Source organism: Terrapene carolina, unplaced genomic scaffold, assembly GCF_002925995.2.
Source record: "Terrapene carolina triunguis isolate 2854851 unplaced genomic scaffold, T_m_triunguis-2.0 Scaffold95, whole genome shotgun sequence".
Classification (NCBI taxonomy): Eukaryota; Metazoa; Chordata; order Testudines; family Emydidae; genus Terrapene; species Terrapene triunguis.
The window spans coordinates 40,248,450-40,264,453 of record NW_020664446.1 but is presented as its reverse complement, the minus strand read 5'-3'; the positions used below and the strand labels follow the sequence as shown (position 1 = coordinate 40,264,453).

Here is a 16,004-nt window from a genome sequence, read left to right as displayed (position 1 = left end):
TGGGAAGCTGTGGATTTAAGTTTTGGGGAGATTATAGTCTTCTTCAAAATATACTTTATTCCTTTGTACATGCACAGAAGCATGTAAGAAGCTTAGCATAAATAGATATTCATATCCTTAACAGCTTGTAAATGTCCTTTTAATGCACCTGAAACTTCCCTTTGCATATCATGTGGACTGGGATTACTTAATAGAATTTAGCACTTTCATCTTCAAAGTACTTTATAAATTTTGATCCTCAAAACTTATTTTATATAAAAAATCCAAAATAAAAAACAGTCTTGATTTCTGTTTGGCAATCAATTATCTATTTTCTCTTTTTCTTAAGGTACTGTAAATTAATTTATCAACATTCAACAATGATTGATTTTAGCTGCATGTAAAAATTCTTAAACTGACTTTGATTACTAAATGTAGTGTAAGAAGCTTTTTGGAATTGTTAAATATGGTCAAATGACTAGGAAGTGGTATATTCCGGAACTACATGAATGGTCGGAAATATAATGTTTCTGATTTGTATGGGCTGATGGAAGATGAGGGAGCTCAACACTGTTTAAAACCAGGCCAGTAGTATTTAGGGATACAGTATCATAATATTATGTTCTCATGATGTTGGCACCCCCTTGTCTTTGGTCACGGCCTTGCACAAGAACTAGTCTATGGAGCCCCCTCCTGGGCCCTTCCCTGCCCTGCAATGGCCTTTCCCAGCCTTTGTCTTCTCCCAGCTCACCTCCAGCCAAGTCACATGAAAGTCTAAATCTCTTCTGAGGTAGCACAAAGAAGTCCAAATCAAAGTCCAAACAAATCTTTAACTAATCCCCTTTCTGCCCTTCTCTTGTTGGCCCCATCTTAGGGATTCCCCTGCAGGAACCTAACCAGCTCCAGTAGAGTTCTTTCTCCTGTGTTTCCTGTCTGTAAAAACCTATCCCATGGTTCTCTACACCAGAGACACCTGTCTCCCTAACTGAGCTCCCTTAGTCTACTTATAAGAACTAGCTCCGCCTTCTTTGGCCAGGAGGTAATTAGTTAATCATCCCTCAGGTGCAGAGTATGACCAATTGGAGTTCTTAACCTTGCTTGATGGGGCTTAATCCCCCCATCACCTATCGCAAGTGGTGAATGGGGCCATGACTTGAGTAATAATTCTGAATTCATATTTCCACTCTGGAAGAGATGGATTGATGCAATAGTCCTGTAGTTTCATTTTACAAGCAATTATCTGAATCCATATCAATTGGGAATTATACACACACTATTGTGTGCATAACTGTAACAAATAAACTAGATGGAGGAAGTAAAGCATGTTACACAGCTCTTCCTTTGAAGTAAACAAACAGCAGTGATACTATACCCATAAGTGATATGGGGCAGAATGGATCCCAAAGATTTCCTTTATTTTGAGAAAACAAAGTAAATTAAAATAAAATCTCGCCTGTTCTGGCCCTAGTTTTCAATGAATAATACATACCATCAGCATACTGTGTAACAGTCTCTCTAAAATTAATCAATATATGGTAAGAATTTGTAGCTAGATTATTCACAGATACCTTTATGTTCTCAGATATCCATGGACATTCTCAGTTGGAGTACCATTTCACGAGCATACATACTTTCCAGTTGTTCTCCATTAAAAAGACTCAAAGGTAAGGTCTCTTAGTCTGACACCAAATCCTGTGTTTCCACACACAACTGGTAGTTTCTGCTTTTCATTGTTATAAAATACTGACGGGCGACGTGTAGAGCTATAATGCGTAGAGTTATAAAAGTATGGTAAAAATTATAGACTGCTCATACAATGCTTCTGTGTCTCCTTTAGAGTTGCTTGCTAAACTAATTTTCATTATACCCCTCCATAGTTCAGGGTTGGCTTAAATATTGTACAGGAAAAAATGACATGATTCCCAATTGTCACAATGAAGGACTATTTGTTATATGCAGTATTTTACAGCACAGTAGATTAATGTGTTTTGGAACCAAATACTAAAAAGAAGAAACTAGGTAATCTTAGAAAATGAAAGTGAAAAATCACTATCAATTGTTACTTTGCTTTATATAACATTGCTTTGGAAATTAAACTATTAGTAAGTGTAAGATATTACTCTTACTAATTTTGTTTGCTTTTCTTAATATACCTAGGCAGGAAAAGGATCAAAGGAACTCTTCCAATGGAGAAGATATATTATTCATCCAGGAATTCAGCAGAAAATGCCAGAATGTCTGCAATGTCCGTAAGAGCTTAAAATGTTCTGCCTCTTGTTTAAAAAGTGTGGAGTTTGAGGGGAGAGGACTTGGATGAACATTAGATCTTAGCCTAGTTTTTCCATAAGAGATGCAGGCAGGCACTCAGACGCTATGATGAGAACATAAACATACTACTGAAATAGGATATGGTTGATATTTGTATAAGGGAGTCAGTGTTTAGAACACTGGCCACGCCACTAATTTGCATTCTGTGTATCTAATTATACTTTTGAATATTTTGGTTGTGTCTTGTTGTTCTGGAGGAAAATGAAACATTTGAAGTACAATCCAATATATTATTAATAATAACTGATGTTGGTATAAATGGATAATGGAGACAAATGTAGAATAACATTTTTTCCTTCTTTTTCCTCTGAATCTATTCCCTTGTTTTGTACTGTGCCTCATCATTCAGCTAGCTAATTACCTCCTTCTCTTTGTGAATGCATTCACCTTTCTTTTTCATCAGTCTTACAACTCTGGAGGTTTTCTATCATTTGGCAATTAAGCATGTTTTTTGAGTTTCAGAGCTCTTAAGCCTGTTTTCCACACAAATTGTGGTCCAAGAAAAAACAACACATCACTAATCTGAAAGAGAGTGAACATGTGTACATACACATAGCAGAAATCAGATCTGTTTTGTCTCACCCTACCTCCAATGGACGATACCAATGCTGGGCTCAGGTTCATCACCTGAAAAGTCAAACTGTGTAAATCAAATATGATTGGGGATGGAATGTTACTTTGGTTGGGGAAAATTAACATAGGAAAGTAAATTCAAAGCAGTCAAGCAAAGATGCTAAAGTAGCTCTAAGCAAATGGATAAAGTCTTATGTTTCAGACAGATTAAGCACAGTTATTCACTATTATGACACAACAATGGCTTCGTAATAAAAATATGAGCAGGCAAGGTCAGAATCCCTAACACTAGTTACACTAGCACAGCAATTCATTTCTTCTGCTTGTGGAGCTAGGGTTGTCCATGAGACCTTCTCAAGACTCAAGTCATAGAACAATGATGGTGGCTTTGAGGATTATTGTGCATGTAATTCTCCTGGTTTAATTAAAGGTTCCCTACTGGAAGCTGGAGTGAAGAGGGTCTGCTGTGGTGCATAGAAAGAGCATGTATGAACTATCACCTATGTGCCAATACCTACTAGTAGCAAACCATTATAATTATGTTGTATAGTAAGCATTACAATTAAGTCTTAGGTTGTACATCTTTAAGAAGTCAACCTCCCAGAATTTTACCTGTTCAAACTCCTCCATATCCACTTCACCATCACCATTCAAATCAAACATCTTGAAGGCAATTTCAAAATTCCTCTGGGGAGCTACATAGGAAAAAACATAATTAAAATGAAAAATATTGACCAGTAAACAATATTCATTTGAATTAAGCAACAGAAATTAGATTAGAAAGGAATATTTGCTGCTAGCTGATCAAAAATGTATTATTGTATCCAAAAGCAGCTTTGTTTAATTCTTGTAACATACATCTATCAGAAATATATGTAATTTTCTACTTCACTCCCGGAAGATCTTTGTCATTCATTCATTCATTCAGTATTTTCCCTATCCTTAGAGAGGCTTCTAATCTTGGCCTCCACCCCTCTTGCTGAGAACTCTGTAGGACTCCCTATGGATATGTACATGTAAATACACAAGGGGAAAAGATGCTTTTAAAAATTTCAGTTAATTAAACCCTTTTCCTTTCTGAAGGCTGAGAAAGCTCACTCCAATTCTCTAAACAGTACTCCAGCAACATTATAGAGACGTCAACATCTGATATTCCTAATATATAAAAACCAATAGAAATAAATTTGGAGTAGTTGTTCAGGCCATCTCCATACATCATAGAGAAGCAAACGGGTACAATTATTTTTGTTTTTGCAGATCAACTTTAACACTTTGTGGAGTGGCAAATGTGTCTGGCACATACGGCATGGAACTGGAAGTCTGGCAACCTGAGTTCTATTACAGACTCTGCCTTTGGCTCACTGTGTGACTTTAAGCAAGTCACTTAACCATCTCTGCCTCAGATAGCCCATCTGTAAAATGGAGATGCTACATTTGTAAAAGTATAAAGTACTGACCATTTTGGGGACAGAGGTCTTCAAATGTCAAATATAGCAACATCAGCCTTAGTGCAAACTATCCCATAAAATCCCACTAATGATCCTCATAGCCCTAATGTGGGCAGGCCACCGAATAATGTGCATACTTCAGTTTCCAGACATAATTAAATCCTGGAAGCTCTGTGGCTGAGACTTGGTGCAATTTTTGTACTTATGTGGATTACACAATTTTCTTTGTAAGTGTTCCAAATCCAATATGATTGAATTTTTTGCTAATTAGGGCTGTTGATTAATCGCAGTTAACTCACACAATTAACTCAAAAAAATTAATCGCACTATTAAACAGAATACCAATTGAAATTTATTAAATATTTTTGGAGTTTTTCCTACATTTTCAAATATACTGATTTCAATTACAACACAGAATACAAAGTGTACAGTGTTCACTTTATATTATTTTTGATTGCAAATAGTTGCACTGTAAAAATGATAAACAAAAGAAATAGCATTTTTCAATTCACCTCATACAAGTACTATCATGAAAGCACAACTTACAAATGTCGATTTTTTTGTTACAAAACTGCACTCAAAAACAAAACAATGTAAAACTTTAGTGCCGACAAGTCCACTTAGTCCTACTTCTTGTTCAGCCAATTGCTAAGACAAACAAGTTTGTTTGCATTTATGGGAGATAATGCTGCCTGCTTCTTATTTACAATGTAACCTGAAAGTGAGAAGAGGCGTTCGCATGGCATTTTTGTAGCATGCATTGCAAGGTATTTACATACCAGATATGCTAAACATTCCTATGCCCCTTCATGCTTCAGCCAACATTCCAGAGGATATGCTTCCATGCTGATGATGCTTGTTAAAAAAATGTGTTAATTAAATTTATGACTGAACTCCTTGGGGAAGAATTGTACGTCTCCTGCTCTGTTTTACCCACATTCTGCCATATATTTCATGTTATAGCAGTCTCGGATGATGACCCAGGACACGTTATTCATTTTAAGAACACTTTCACTACAGATTTGGCAAAACACAAAGAAGGTACCAATGTGAGATTTCTAAAGATAGCTACAGCACTCGACCCAAGGTTTAAGAATCTGAAGTGTCTTCCAAAATCTGAGAAGGACAAGGTGTGGCGCATGCTCTCAGAAGTCCTTGTGACATACTATACCTTGGGGGAGCATCTTGTAACCCCCATATTCGTCATCTGTCTATAAGTGTGATATTGCATATAAAGCATGCCCTGTGAGGGATCAGGGAAAAGGTTATGATTGGCTGAAAGTCACTGTTCTATCTAAATATGTATATCTTTAGTGCATATGAAGTTATGAGATTGTGTTATATGGCTGTCACTAATACATGCTGTAAATTGGGGAACCAGCCAGACATTACCTCCCCAGAAACAACAGCAAGGAAAGTAACCAACCCCCGGGCGGGGTGTCAAACAATCAACAGCCATTGTCCAGCAAAGGAGCTACAATTCAATGATTCACCTGCATAAGGTCACACCAAGGGAATTGCTCAACCTTGCCTGGGGACTCAACAATACCCCCCAGACATGCCTGGACTTGTGTTCTCCAAGCACATGGACTAAGGGTATAAAACAGAACGCGGGGGCCCATGCTTCGCCTTTCACCTGCCCTGACCTATGCTGCAAGCAACAAGGACACTGAGAAGACTTAAAACTCCAAGAGAGGGGACTGGCCCAGGGTTTCAAGAGTGAAACCTGTATACTATGGACTGCAATATCCAGTGGGGTGAGAAAAACTGCTGAATCTCGGTGTTACCCAGTCTAATAGGGTTGAGAGTTTAGACTGCATGCTTATATTTTATTTCTTTTGGTAACCAACTCTGACTTTTTGCTTATAACTTAAAATATATCTTTGTAGTCAATAAACTTCTTTTACTGTTTATCTTTACCAGTGAGTTTCCCTTAAGTGTGTGGTAAATCTGCTCAGGTTTGCAAAGGCTCGTGTATATATCCACTTTCCATTGATGAAGTGGTAAACCAATTAATAAATCTGCACTGACCGTCTTGAGCAGTGCAAGACGTTATATTCCTGAGGTACAAGGCTGGGAGCTGGGGGGATTTGGCTGGTGCTTTGCTCCGTGTGATTTATGAGCGGCTCTGGGAGCATTCATGCAATCTAGCTGGATGTGGGGCTCCACATGTGTTGTGCTGAGTAATCACAGTGCCTGGAGGGGCTTGCTGCTTGTCACTAGCAAAGCATTATGAGAGACAGTCCAGGCTGGAGAGTTAAGGGGGCACAGTGGTCCCACAGTCCCAGGCTGCACCCTGGGGATCCCGTCGGAGTCTTAAAACAGCAACACTCTCATGCGGAAACTAAAGAACCCAAACCATCAAAAAAGATAATCAACCTTCTGGTGGTGACATCTGACTCAGATGATGAAAATGAGCATGCATTGGTCCGTACTCGAGCAGAACCGGTCATCAGCATGGATGCATTTCCTCTGGAATGGTGGTTGAAGCATGAAAGGAGATATGAATCTTTAGCGCATCTGGCATGTAAATATCTTGCAATGCTGGCTACAACAATGCCATGCGAATGCCTATTCTCACTTTCAGGTGACATTGTAAACAAGAAGTGGGAAGAATTATCTCCTGCAAATGTAAACAAACTTGTCTGTCTTAGCGACTGGCTGAACAAGAAGTAGGACTGAGTGGATTTATAGGCTTTAAAGTTTTACATTGTTTTATTTTTGAATGCAGTTTTTGTGTACATAATTCAACATTTATAAGTTCAGCTTTCATGAAGAAGAGATCGCACTACAGTACTTGTATTAGACGAATTGAAAAATACTATTTCTTTTATTTTGTACAGTGTAAATATTTGTAACAAAAATAAATATAAAAGTGAGCATTGCATACTTTGTATTCTGTGTTGTAATTGAAATCAATATATTTGAAATGTAGAAAACATCCAAAAATATTTAAATAAACAACATTCTATTATTGTTTAACAGTGTGATTAATTGCGATTAATTTTTTAAATCACTTGATAGACCTCTTGCTAATATATTCATTTCAAATCAAAAGAAAAAAGGAAAGTAAAAATAGATCACATGGACCCAATCACTCCACAATAACATTGAGCTGCCATTCAAAAATAACTCCAGACACAATCTTATTTGGTTGGCAAGGTCCGGATGTTTCGCACTCAATGTAAAGGGAGAGAGATTGTGATGCTCAGTGTTATGCAGAAATCCCTTCTGTCCAATTTCTAAGTGAATGTGATGTTAACAAATATGATGGGAACACCACTGAACCCTGCTATAATGCAAAGTTCTGAGTGGGAGGTGAAAAAACTACTGAGAATCTTCATAAGGTATGCAGGACATCACCCAGGCGAAAAAGTTAATGTGTTTTATCATCACTGAATTGTGTAGGTTACCTTCAGCTAATTGTACTATAGCCTCCATTCAAGGCTAGAAGAGTTTCATTACATCTTTCCCCACTAGTATAACAAAAGCGTCTGTGCTTTACCGCTGACAAATTCAGCAGGCCAAATGTAGAGAATGTGTTAAGATAGCTTTCTGAATAACATTTAAGCAGATGTACAACACCACCAAACTTGACTTCAAGGATACCCTGCCATCAGGCCACTTGATGTACACAGCATATATAATTCTGCAGTTTTAAGTTTCTGTATTTCCAATTACTCTATTAAATGTAACATTTACTTTTGCTCTGAATTATAAGGGTCAAAACACCAGGTAGATAATACTTCCAGAGACTCAAAAAGTGTGCCCCATAATCATGTTTCTGCAGTGAATGACTCCTCAGGCTGGGCTGCACTGTAGTCTCAAGCCCTGGTTCTTGGATATTACCCACTCTGTCTTGATTTATCTGGAGTGAATTTATGATTCGGGCAATAAGCTATTTCACAACCTCTGCAAGAATGAGATTCTGATTTTAAAAATTCTCTCCTGGCACCCTTCCAATTCTTTCCTTGCTTTCTTGAAGAGCACGAATATTAACTACCATCCCAGCCACTTTGCAAAGTTTAAGTACTGCATTCAATTTGATTCTTACATAAGTATTGTATGAAATCCTCTGAGCAATTTTTTTGTTTTTTTCAGTTCACAGATCTAGTCCTGTGCTGAACAGACTGATTACACTGGTGGAGAAAAAGGGGGATATGGAGAACTGAAACCCAGTTAGAGAGTGATAATAAAAACAATTACACCTCTTAGTTTTTCCCTCAGCCTCACTTCTGGGATACAACAGGATACATTTTTAGCTAAGAACATTTGTTTTCCCCCTTTGTTAAAATTCTAGGACTGTTTTCATAAAAAAAAAATACAGTACCCTATTCTCTCACACACACTGGGTAAACACAGAGAACAAGGAACTCAACTTATCCTTTCGAAAAGCTTTTTCTCCCCTTCCCTAAATATATATATAAAAGATATATTTTAAGAAGACAATTTATAAAACCAGAATAGAAGTCTACCACTTGCAAAATTAAAATTAAAAACACATGGCAGTTACATCTTAGGAAAATCTGCAGGATCAGGTAGCTTTTTAAGAGGAAAAATTATTTTTTTAAATTAATTAACCCAATAATTATTATACTTAACTTTTTAATAATCTAAGCAATCTATTTCCTCCTTTAATATGGATGCCTAACTGCCATAATTTTTATGGAGCACTAGATGCACATAATAAATGGAAATCAGAATCAGATAACCTAGAAAATAGAAAAGACCTATTAGGTCATCTAGCTCTTACACATTCTAGTGCAGGATTGTTGTCTACAGTACATACTCTAGTCCTCTGGCCAGCATAATTTTTAAGGTTCCAAGTCATATGATTTTAACATCTTCTTTTAAATGTATTGATTCCACAACCGAATACATATTGCTAGCAGAATTACTTCCTGATATAAAGCCAACATTTCCCCTCTACTCTGAATTATACCACCTTGTACTACTCAGTTCTCTTTCTCCTAGATAAGTACATCCTTCAGATATTTGTAGCTAGTTAGGTCTGCCCATCTTGGTTGTAGCTTAACCAACTTAAATATTGTTAGATCTTTACTTATGGGTCAGTCTCTTCAGCCTCATAATCATGTGCCATTCTTTTTGGAAATCTCTCAGATACTGAGACACCCAACACTGAATGCAGTCTTCTACCTGAAGTTGTCATCAAAGCCATTTAAAGAGCAATTATTGTAAACCAACAACCTCTTAATATCAACTTTCAAAGGAGTGCAGAGGATCTACAAGAATCTCCTGATTCTGCTACGTACAGTCTGGTTCACCAAAAAATGTCACGTGAGGTCTCAAATAAAAGATGATGTCACAATGATTGTCAATGTCACTATGAACCGTATGTACAGATATGCCAATATGCTATGTTTGAGCCTAGAGACTAGTCACCAGTAAAGGTGAAAAGGAGGTTCTCTCAGAAAATAAATGTTCATCTATCTGGCTGATCACATATAAGTAAACACTATGTTTCACAATGGGTCCCCTATCAGCAGTCTGGACTGACTGCAAATGAAGGATTAAGATTTTCCAAAAGAAAAACAGGAAGAAAAAGCAGCCTGGGCGTAAGAGGGAGGGGTTTGCACCACTATATTTGGGAGGCAAAGACGACACCCTGGCACTTGTCATTGAGCAAGGAAAAAAGAGCACCTTTGCTTTATAAAAGAGGGGTCTCAACCAAGCTTTGAAAATCGCTGAAGAGAACTTTGGGTGAGATTAACTGCTTTAGGCAGGTTAACTTGTTCAGTCTTCAGAAAGTGTGTTATGATTTTGTTCTACATGTAAGCTTGTTTCTAAGATTCTTACTCATAATAACTTGAATCTCTATTCTCTTTAATAATAAACTTATTCTCGTTTTTACTACAAATATATCTTAGGGCTCCGATGTTAAGCAAGGTGCCGGTTCTGAGCTGCACAAATTGCTGATCTGATAAACTGGTTTGTTCTCTTCCTTTGGGAACACTGGGCCTGATAATTCTGTGAGTGTTCAGTGGACAAGTGGCTGGACACTGCAGGGACTCAGACAGTGGCGGATTAATAATTTTGCCGCCCCTAGGCCGGGAAATAATTGCCGCCCTGGCCCCGCCCCGACTCCGCCCTTTCCCGCCCCCATTCCAACACCCTCCCCAAAGTCCCCGCCCCAACTCCGCCCCCTCCCTTCCCCTATTGGATCCCTTCCCCAAATCCCCGCCTCTGCCCCCAGTGTTGCCCCTCCTCCCCCCTCCCTGCCCTGCGAAACAGCTGTTTCATTGCGCAAGCGCTGGGAGGGTAGAGAAACAGAACGCGGGGGTGCACTTGCAGAGGAGGCAGAGGTGAGCTGGAGCAGGGGGGCGGGGCGCGGCGCGGAGGGGAGCTTCCACCCCTGCAAACTTGCCGCCCTAGGCCTAGGCCTTGTCGGCCTAGGCAATAATACAGCACTGGACTCAGAGGTTGGCATGTGCCTATTGCTACCTGTGCAGATGGAGTGAGGCCTGGAAAATAGTTCTTGTGTTACCACAGGCTGGTGCATTCGGGGAGCTGATCCACAGCAGGCACAGACAAGGCTGCTTCATACGAAGAGCAGGTGGTGATGAGGTGCCTCACAACCCTAAGTGCCCTCAGACACAGTTATCTCCTCCCTTTTCTGTAACTTGATGCCTCTGTGTAAATAATCAAAAACTGCTTTGGCTTTTTTCTTTTTTTGGGGGGGGGGGGGGGGGGCTGAAATGTTGCATTTCAAACAAAAGCTCTTTGTTTCTGTCCGCCTTCACTCCATGGTCACATATGGCATTACTGCTAACCAGGATTTTTTCATTTCATTATTTCCCCTCAGATACGTTAAATCTGTGTTTTTCTAAATTCAATCTCATTTTCTTTTCTACCCATATTTCTAAGCTCTTTATGTATTCAGCATTATTTCTCTGCCATCATTGGCATCTGCAAATATCATTAATATGCTGTTTACCCACTTCTTCAAGCTCTTTAAGAAAGATGTTAAAGCAGGCCAGACTGAACACCGATACCTGTGCTAACCCATCTGTCTCCCAATCTGATGCATTGCCATTTATCACTTCTCATTGTCTGCAGTTCTTCAGCCATCTTTGTTCCACGTAATGGTGGAAACAGCCAAACCAGTTTTAATGAATTTTGTGAAGACAATTTCTTGAGATAAATTGTTTATTAAAATCCATATCCATATTTACTACATTCCCCTTTTCCACTAAGTTGGAAATTATTGTAAAGAGCAGCCACATTTTTCTGGCAAGATTTGTACATACAGAAGTAAATCCCTACATAAAAGCTTGATGAAAAAAAACGAAACACTACCTGTAATGCCTCTAAACATGAGAATTGTACCATCCAACCTTATCACAGACCGGCTGCAAGGACTTCATAAAAGAAACAACCGATTCTCAATCCATCATTATAAAGTCATAAAGGGATGTTCAGCCAATTAGATGGACTGATTAAGTACGTTCAATCCAACCATGTCATTTTGAACTGAAGGTACATTATTCAGTGGAACAGTTTCCATAGAATAGTTGTTCTTTACTGCAGTTTACTAACATCAGAAGCACTGTATAACAACCACCAAAAAATAGGCAAGTATTAGTTCCTATCAGTTTTTCACATTTTATCATTTTTGGAGCTGTCTTATTTGACCTATTCTCCTCCTCTCTCCACACCCCCAAACTGTTGCTCCATATTGAAGGAATCTCTCCCTCTTCATTAATCCCCCATCCCCCAATTAATATAGCAAGTTTTAATGTTCACGAAAGGAAGGGTCTAAAGAGCATCAATTTCAGTCAAGCATATCCTGGGCAGGTTCTGGATAAGCAAAGCCTCCGTCATCCAACTAACAAACCTGCACCTTTGACCTAAAATATCCACTGCCGTTCTGGTCCTATTCCTTTACTGAGCAGAGCCAGCCAATTTTATGTACTCAAAAATATGAGCAAGGGAGAGTTATTTTAATTTAACAAATTTGAACTGGGATCTCCAGAGATTAAGAGCCGAGCCATAGAATATACATCAATAGGCCAAAAATTTGATCCAGATCAAAGTAATCTGTTCCAAATGCCTGCAAATAATTAGGGATTTATAATTTTTTATATTTACTCAGGCTGTCAAGCAATTAAAAAAATTAATCGCGATTAATCATGCGATTAATCGCACTGTTAAACAATAATAGAATACCATTTAAATATTTTTGGATGTTTTCTACATTTTCAAATATATTGATTTCAATTACGACAGAGAATACAAAGTGTACAGTGTTCACTTTATTTTTGATTTCAAGTATTTGCACTGTAAAATAAACAAAAGAAATAGTATTTTTCAATTCACCTAATACAAGTATTGTAGTGCAATCTCTTTCTCATGAAAGTTGAACTTACAAATGTTGACTTAATGTACAAAAAAACTGCATTCAAAAATAAAACAATGTAAAACTTTAGAGGCTACAAGTCACTCAGTCCTACTTCTTGTTCAGCCAATCGCTAAGACAAACAAGTTTGTTTACATTTACAGGAGATAATGCTGCCCTCTTCTTGACATTACAATGTCACCTGAAAGTGAGAATAGGCATTCGCATGGCATTGTTGTAGCCAGCATCGTAAGATATTTACGTGCCAGATGTGCTAAAGATTCATATCTCCTTTCATGCTTCAACCACCATTCCAGAGGAAATGCACCCATGCTGATGATGGGTGCTGCTCGATAACAATCCAAAGCAGTACGGACCAATGCATTTTCATTTTCATTATCTGAGTCAGATGCCACCAGCAGAAGGTTGATTTACATTTTTGGTGGTTCGGGTTCTGAAAGCATGCTCCACACCTCGTCCCTCTCAGATTTTGGAAGGCACTTCAGATTCTTAAACCTTGGATCAAGTGCTGTAGCTATCTTTAGAAATCTCACATTGGTATCTTCTTTGCGTTTTGTCAGATCTTCAGTGAAAGTGTTTGTAAAATGAACAACATGTGCTGTGTCATCATCCGAGACCTCTATAACATGAAATATATGACAGAATGCGGGTAAAACAGAGCTGGGGACATACAATTCTCCCCAAGGAGTTCAGTCACAAATTTAATTAACGTATTTTTTTTTAACGAGTGTCATCAGCATGGAAGCATATCCTCTTGAATGGTGGCCGAAATTATTTATTTGTAATAAAAATAATATACACTGCTTACAATTACAACACAGAATACAATATGTATGAAAATGTAGAAAAACATCAAAATATTTAATAAATTTCAATTGGTATTCTGTTGTTTAACCGTGTGATTCAAACTGCGATTAATTTTTGAGTTATTCGCGAGTTAACTGTGATTAATCGACAGACCTAATATATACTCAATTTAAATGATCAACATCTATGCAAGAGGTGGAATTAAAAGAATACAATAGTAGACAGTTAAAAAAGTAACTGAGTACCCTCCATTACCAGACAGCACTACATTAAAAGCTAAATCAGAAATGAGTGAAGACCACAGGAAAGAGGGGGATTTTACTTTTTAAAAAGGTTCTTCGGCCCTTTTATTTTAATTTAAACGCAAACTAGTAGAAGCTATATTTAAGCAAGCCATTCATTTAACACTTTTCCTGTGTTGTACCTGTCTTTTCTATAGTTGTGAAGCAGGCATTATTTACTGAAGCTTGCAAACTTGTCTCAAGTGCTTTCGAATGTGGAATTGTTGTCAATTCCAATATGCTTGCTATTCACACGTATGGAACAAATAAACACTACATAGAAAAAGTGTTACCTGCCTAGACACATGCCTGTAATCCAACAAATGCCTGATATGCCAAATTGTTGACTGAGCAGTCTGAATAATTTCCCTTTCAGACCTGTATGAATATGATCCTCAAGTAGTTTTCTTTTCTGTGATGTTTCACATTTATGTAACTTTACTTGTTAAGAGGGGAAAAAACTTACTTACTGCTTGCTACTCCTTTGAAAGCCCTGAAGCATCCCATTTTTCTGTTTGAATTTCAGCATGGTGTACAAGCAGCTCAAGACTTGAATGTCAGTTTTGAAGTTTAATAACTCTACAAGTGACTTGAGTAAGGAATTAGAGTGTTTTATTAGAAATTATTTCCAGAAAAAATGACTCATTTGTAGCTTAATATTTGAATAGCTACTCCCCATCTCCATCCCTCTGCCCCAAAGTGAAAAAATGCAAGTTAAAGGGGCACAATATGTAAAGTTTATAAAATATTTGAGGTTTATAATCAGTCTCCAAAATATAAGATCCTTCAACACAGAAAGAATATCACAACCAAAAGAGAGTGCTGTTTTAAATCTAAAACCAATAGCACGCTTTTTCTTTTTGCTATCTTTGGGTTCAAAAACGTTAAAACACATCTTAGCTTTCTCCCCACCTGCCCCCAACAATGATTAATAAAGATTTATATTTTTTAAAGCCTGTGAATCAGCATGCTGATTTTTCTCTATGACTCAGCATGCTGGCTTCTTGGCCCAACTTCCAATCTTTTTTGTGTGAGGGTATTTCAGCGAGGACATTATCTCCAGGAACGAATCAGGGCCACATAAAAGTTCACCCTCATAAGACTGCCCTTGGAGGCTGAGCAATGGCTTGTAGATGATTAAACAGTTTCAATGATAACAGGGAAGAAACAGATTATAGACCTTTATATAACTGGGAGCCAAGGGACAGCATGTTATATCTGTTAATGGAGTAACAGAAAACCTTACAATTATATCTGGAAGGATTAGATTTTTATTTCACTGTACTCACACAAACTGACGAAAAATATTTCCATCATCAAAATTTACAAATAGGCAACGTTAAAAAAATAAAATAAAAAAAAGCTGCTGAAGAACTGAGCAGAGTTTGATTTAAGGGCATATACTTCATATATTTTGACATGTGGTGTTGACAATTTGTGTTTTCATGGTTATAAAGCTTTAACTTTTTGAATCTCAATGTCTACCGTCACTAAATTATTGTCTACCCTGTCCAACAATTTCCTGCAATTGTGAACATTTAAATGAAAATAGAAAAAAAAGCTTAAAAATAATCATCGATATTATCTGTCAAAACTATAACAAAATAAAAATCAAATTCTGCCAAGCCTACTTATAATAAGGCCGAAATGTATACTTGATGCATTTACTGTCTGGGGGGGGGGAAGCGAGGCAAATAGGTGCTATATAGTACTGGAGTGAAGAATGTAATTTAATAAGCAATTACATTTAATAAGAAATGACTGCAAAGCTAAACTCGGATCAAAACATTAATGAGGAATCAGACTTCTCAAGCGTACATGAAATATATTATAAAACATTAGAACATTTAGTAGAAAGTTGTCTTCAGGAAGGATTAGTTCAAGAAGAGAAGCACAGAACAGTTAAGATTCTTCTCTATGAACAAAAATATGGCCCATACACTTGTAGAGTGTTAACACAGCTGTATCTTGAACATATGCAGCTAATCCTATTCAAACCAGGATTCTACAGCTTAAAGCTAGGAAATTCACTGGTTTGAATAGGATTAGCTGCATATGTTCAAGATACAGCTGTGTTAACACTCACAATATGTATTCATTTTCAATGAACACTCCTGCCAGTGTGGTGATATGCTGGTAAACCAGGTGCCAACTCTTGCCAAGGCTGTAGGTGTCAGCTAAGCACTGATATATTCAGAGCTGGAAACCAGA

The 16,004-nt window shown here is 37.7% G+C and overlaps 1 protein-coding gene across 1 annotated transcript in view; it reads right to left on the bottom strand.

The window, feature by feature from the left end:
* The window catches only part of MICU1 (mitochondrial calcium uptake 1), a 236,120-nt gene that overhangs the window by 74,944 nt on the left and 145,172 nt on the right, over positions 1-16,004 (bottom strand). The window contains exon 8 of the mRNA XM_029911332.1: positions 3,493-3,575. Coding sequence (XP_029767192.1) covers positions 3,493-3,575 — 83 coding nt within the window. The remainder of the gene's footprint in view (positions 1-3,492; positions 3,576-16,004) is intronic.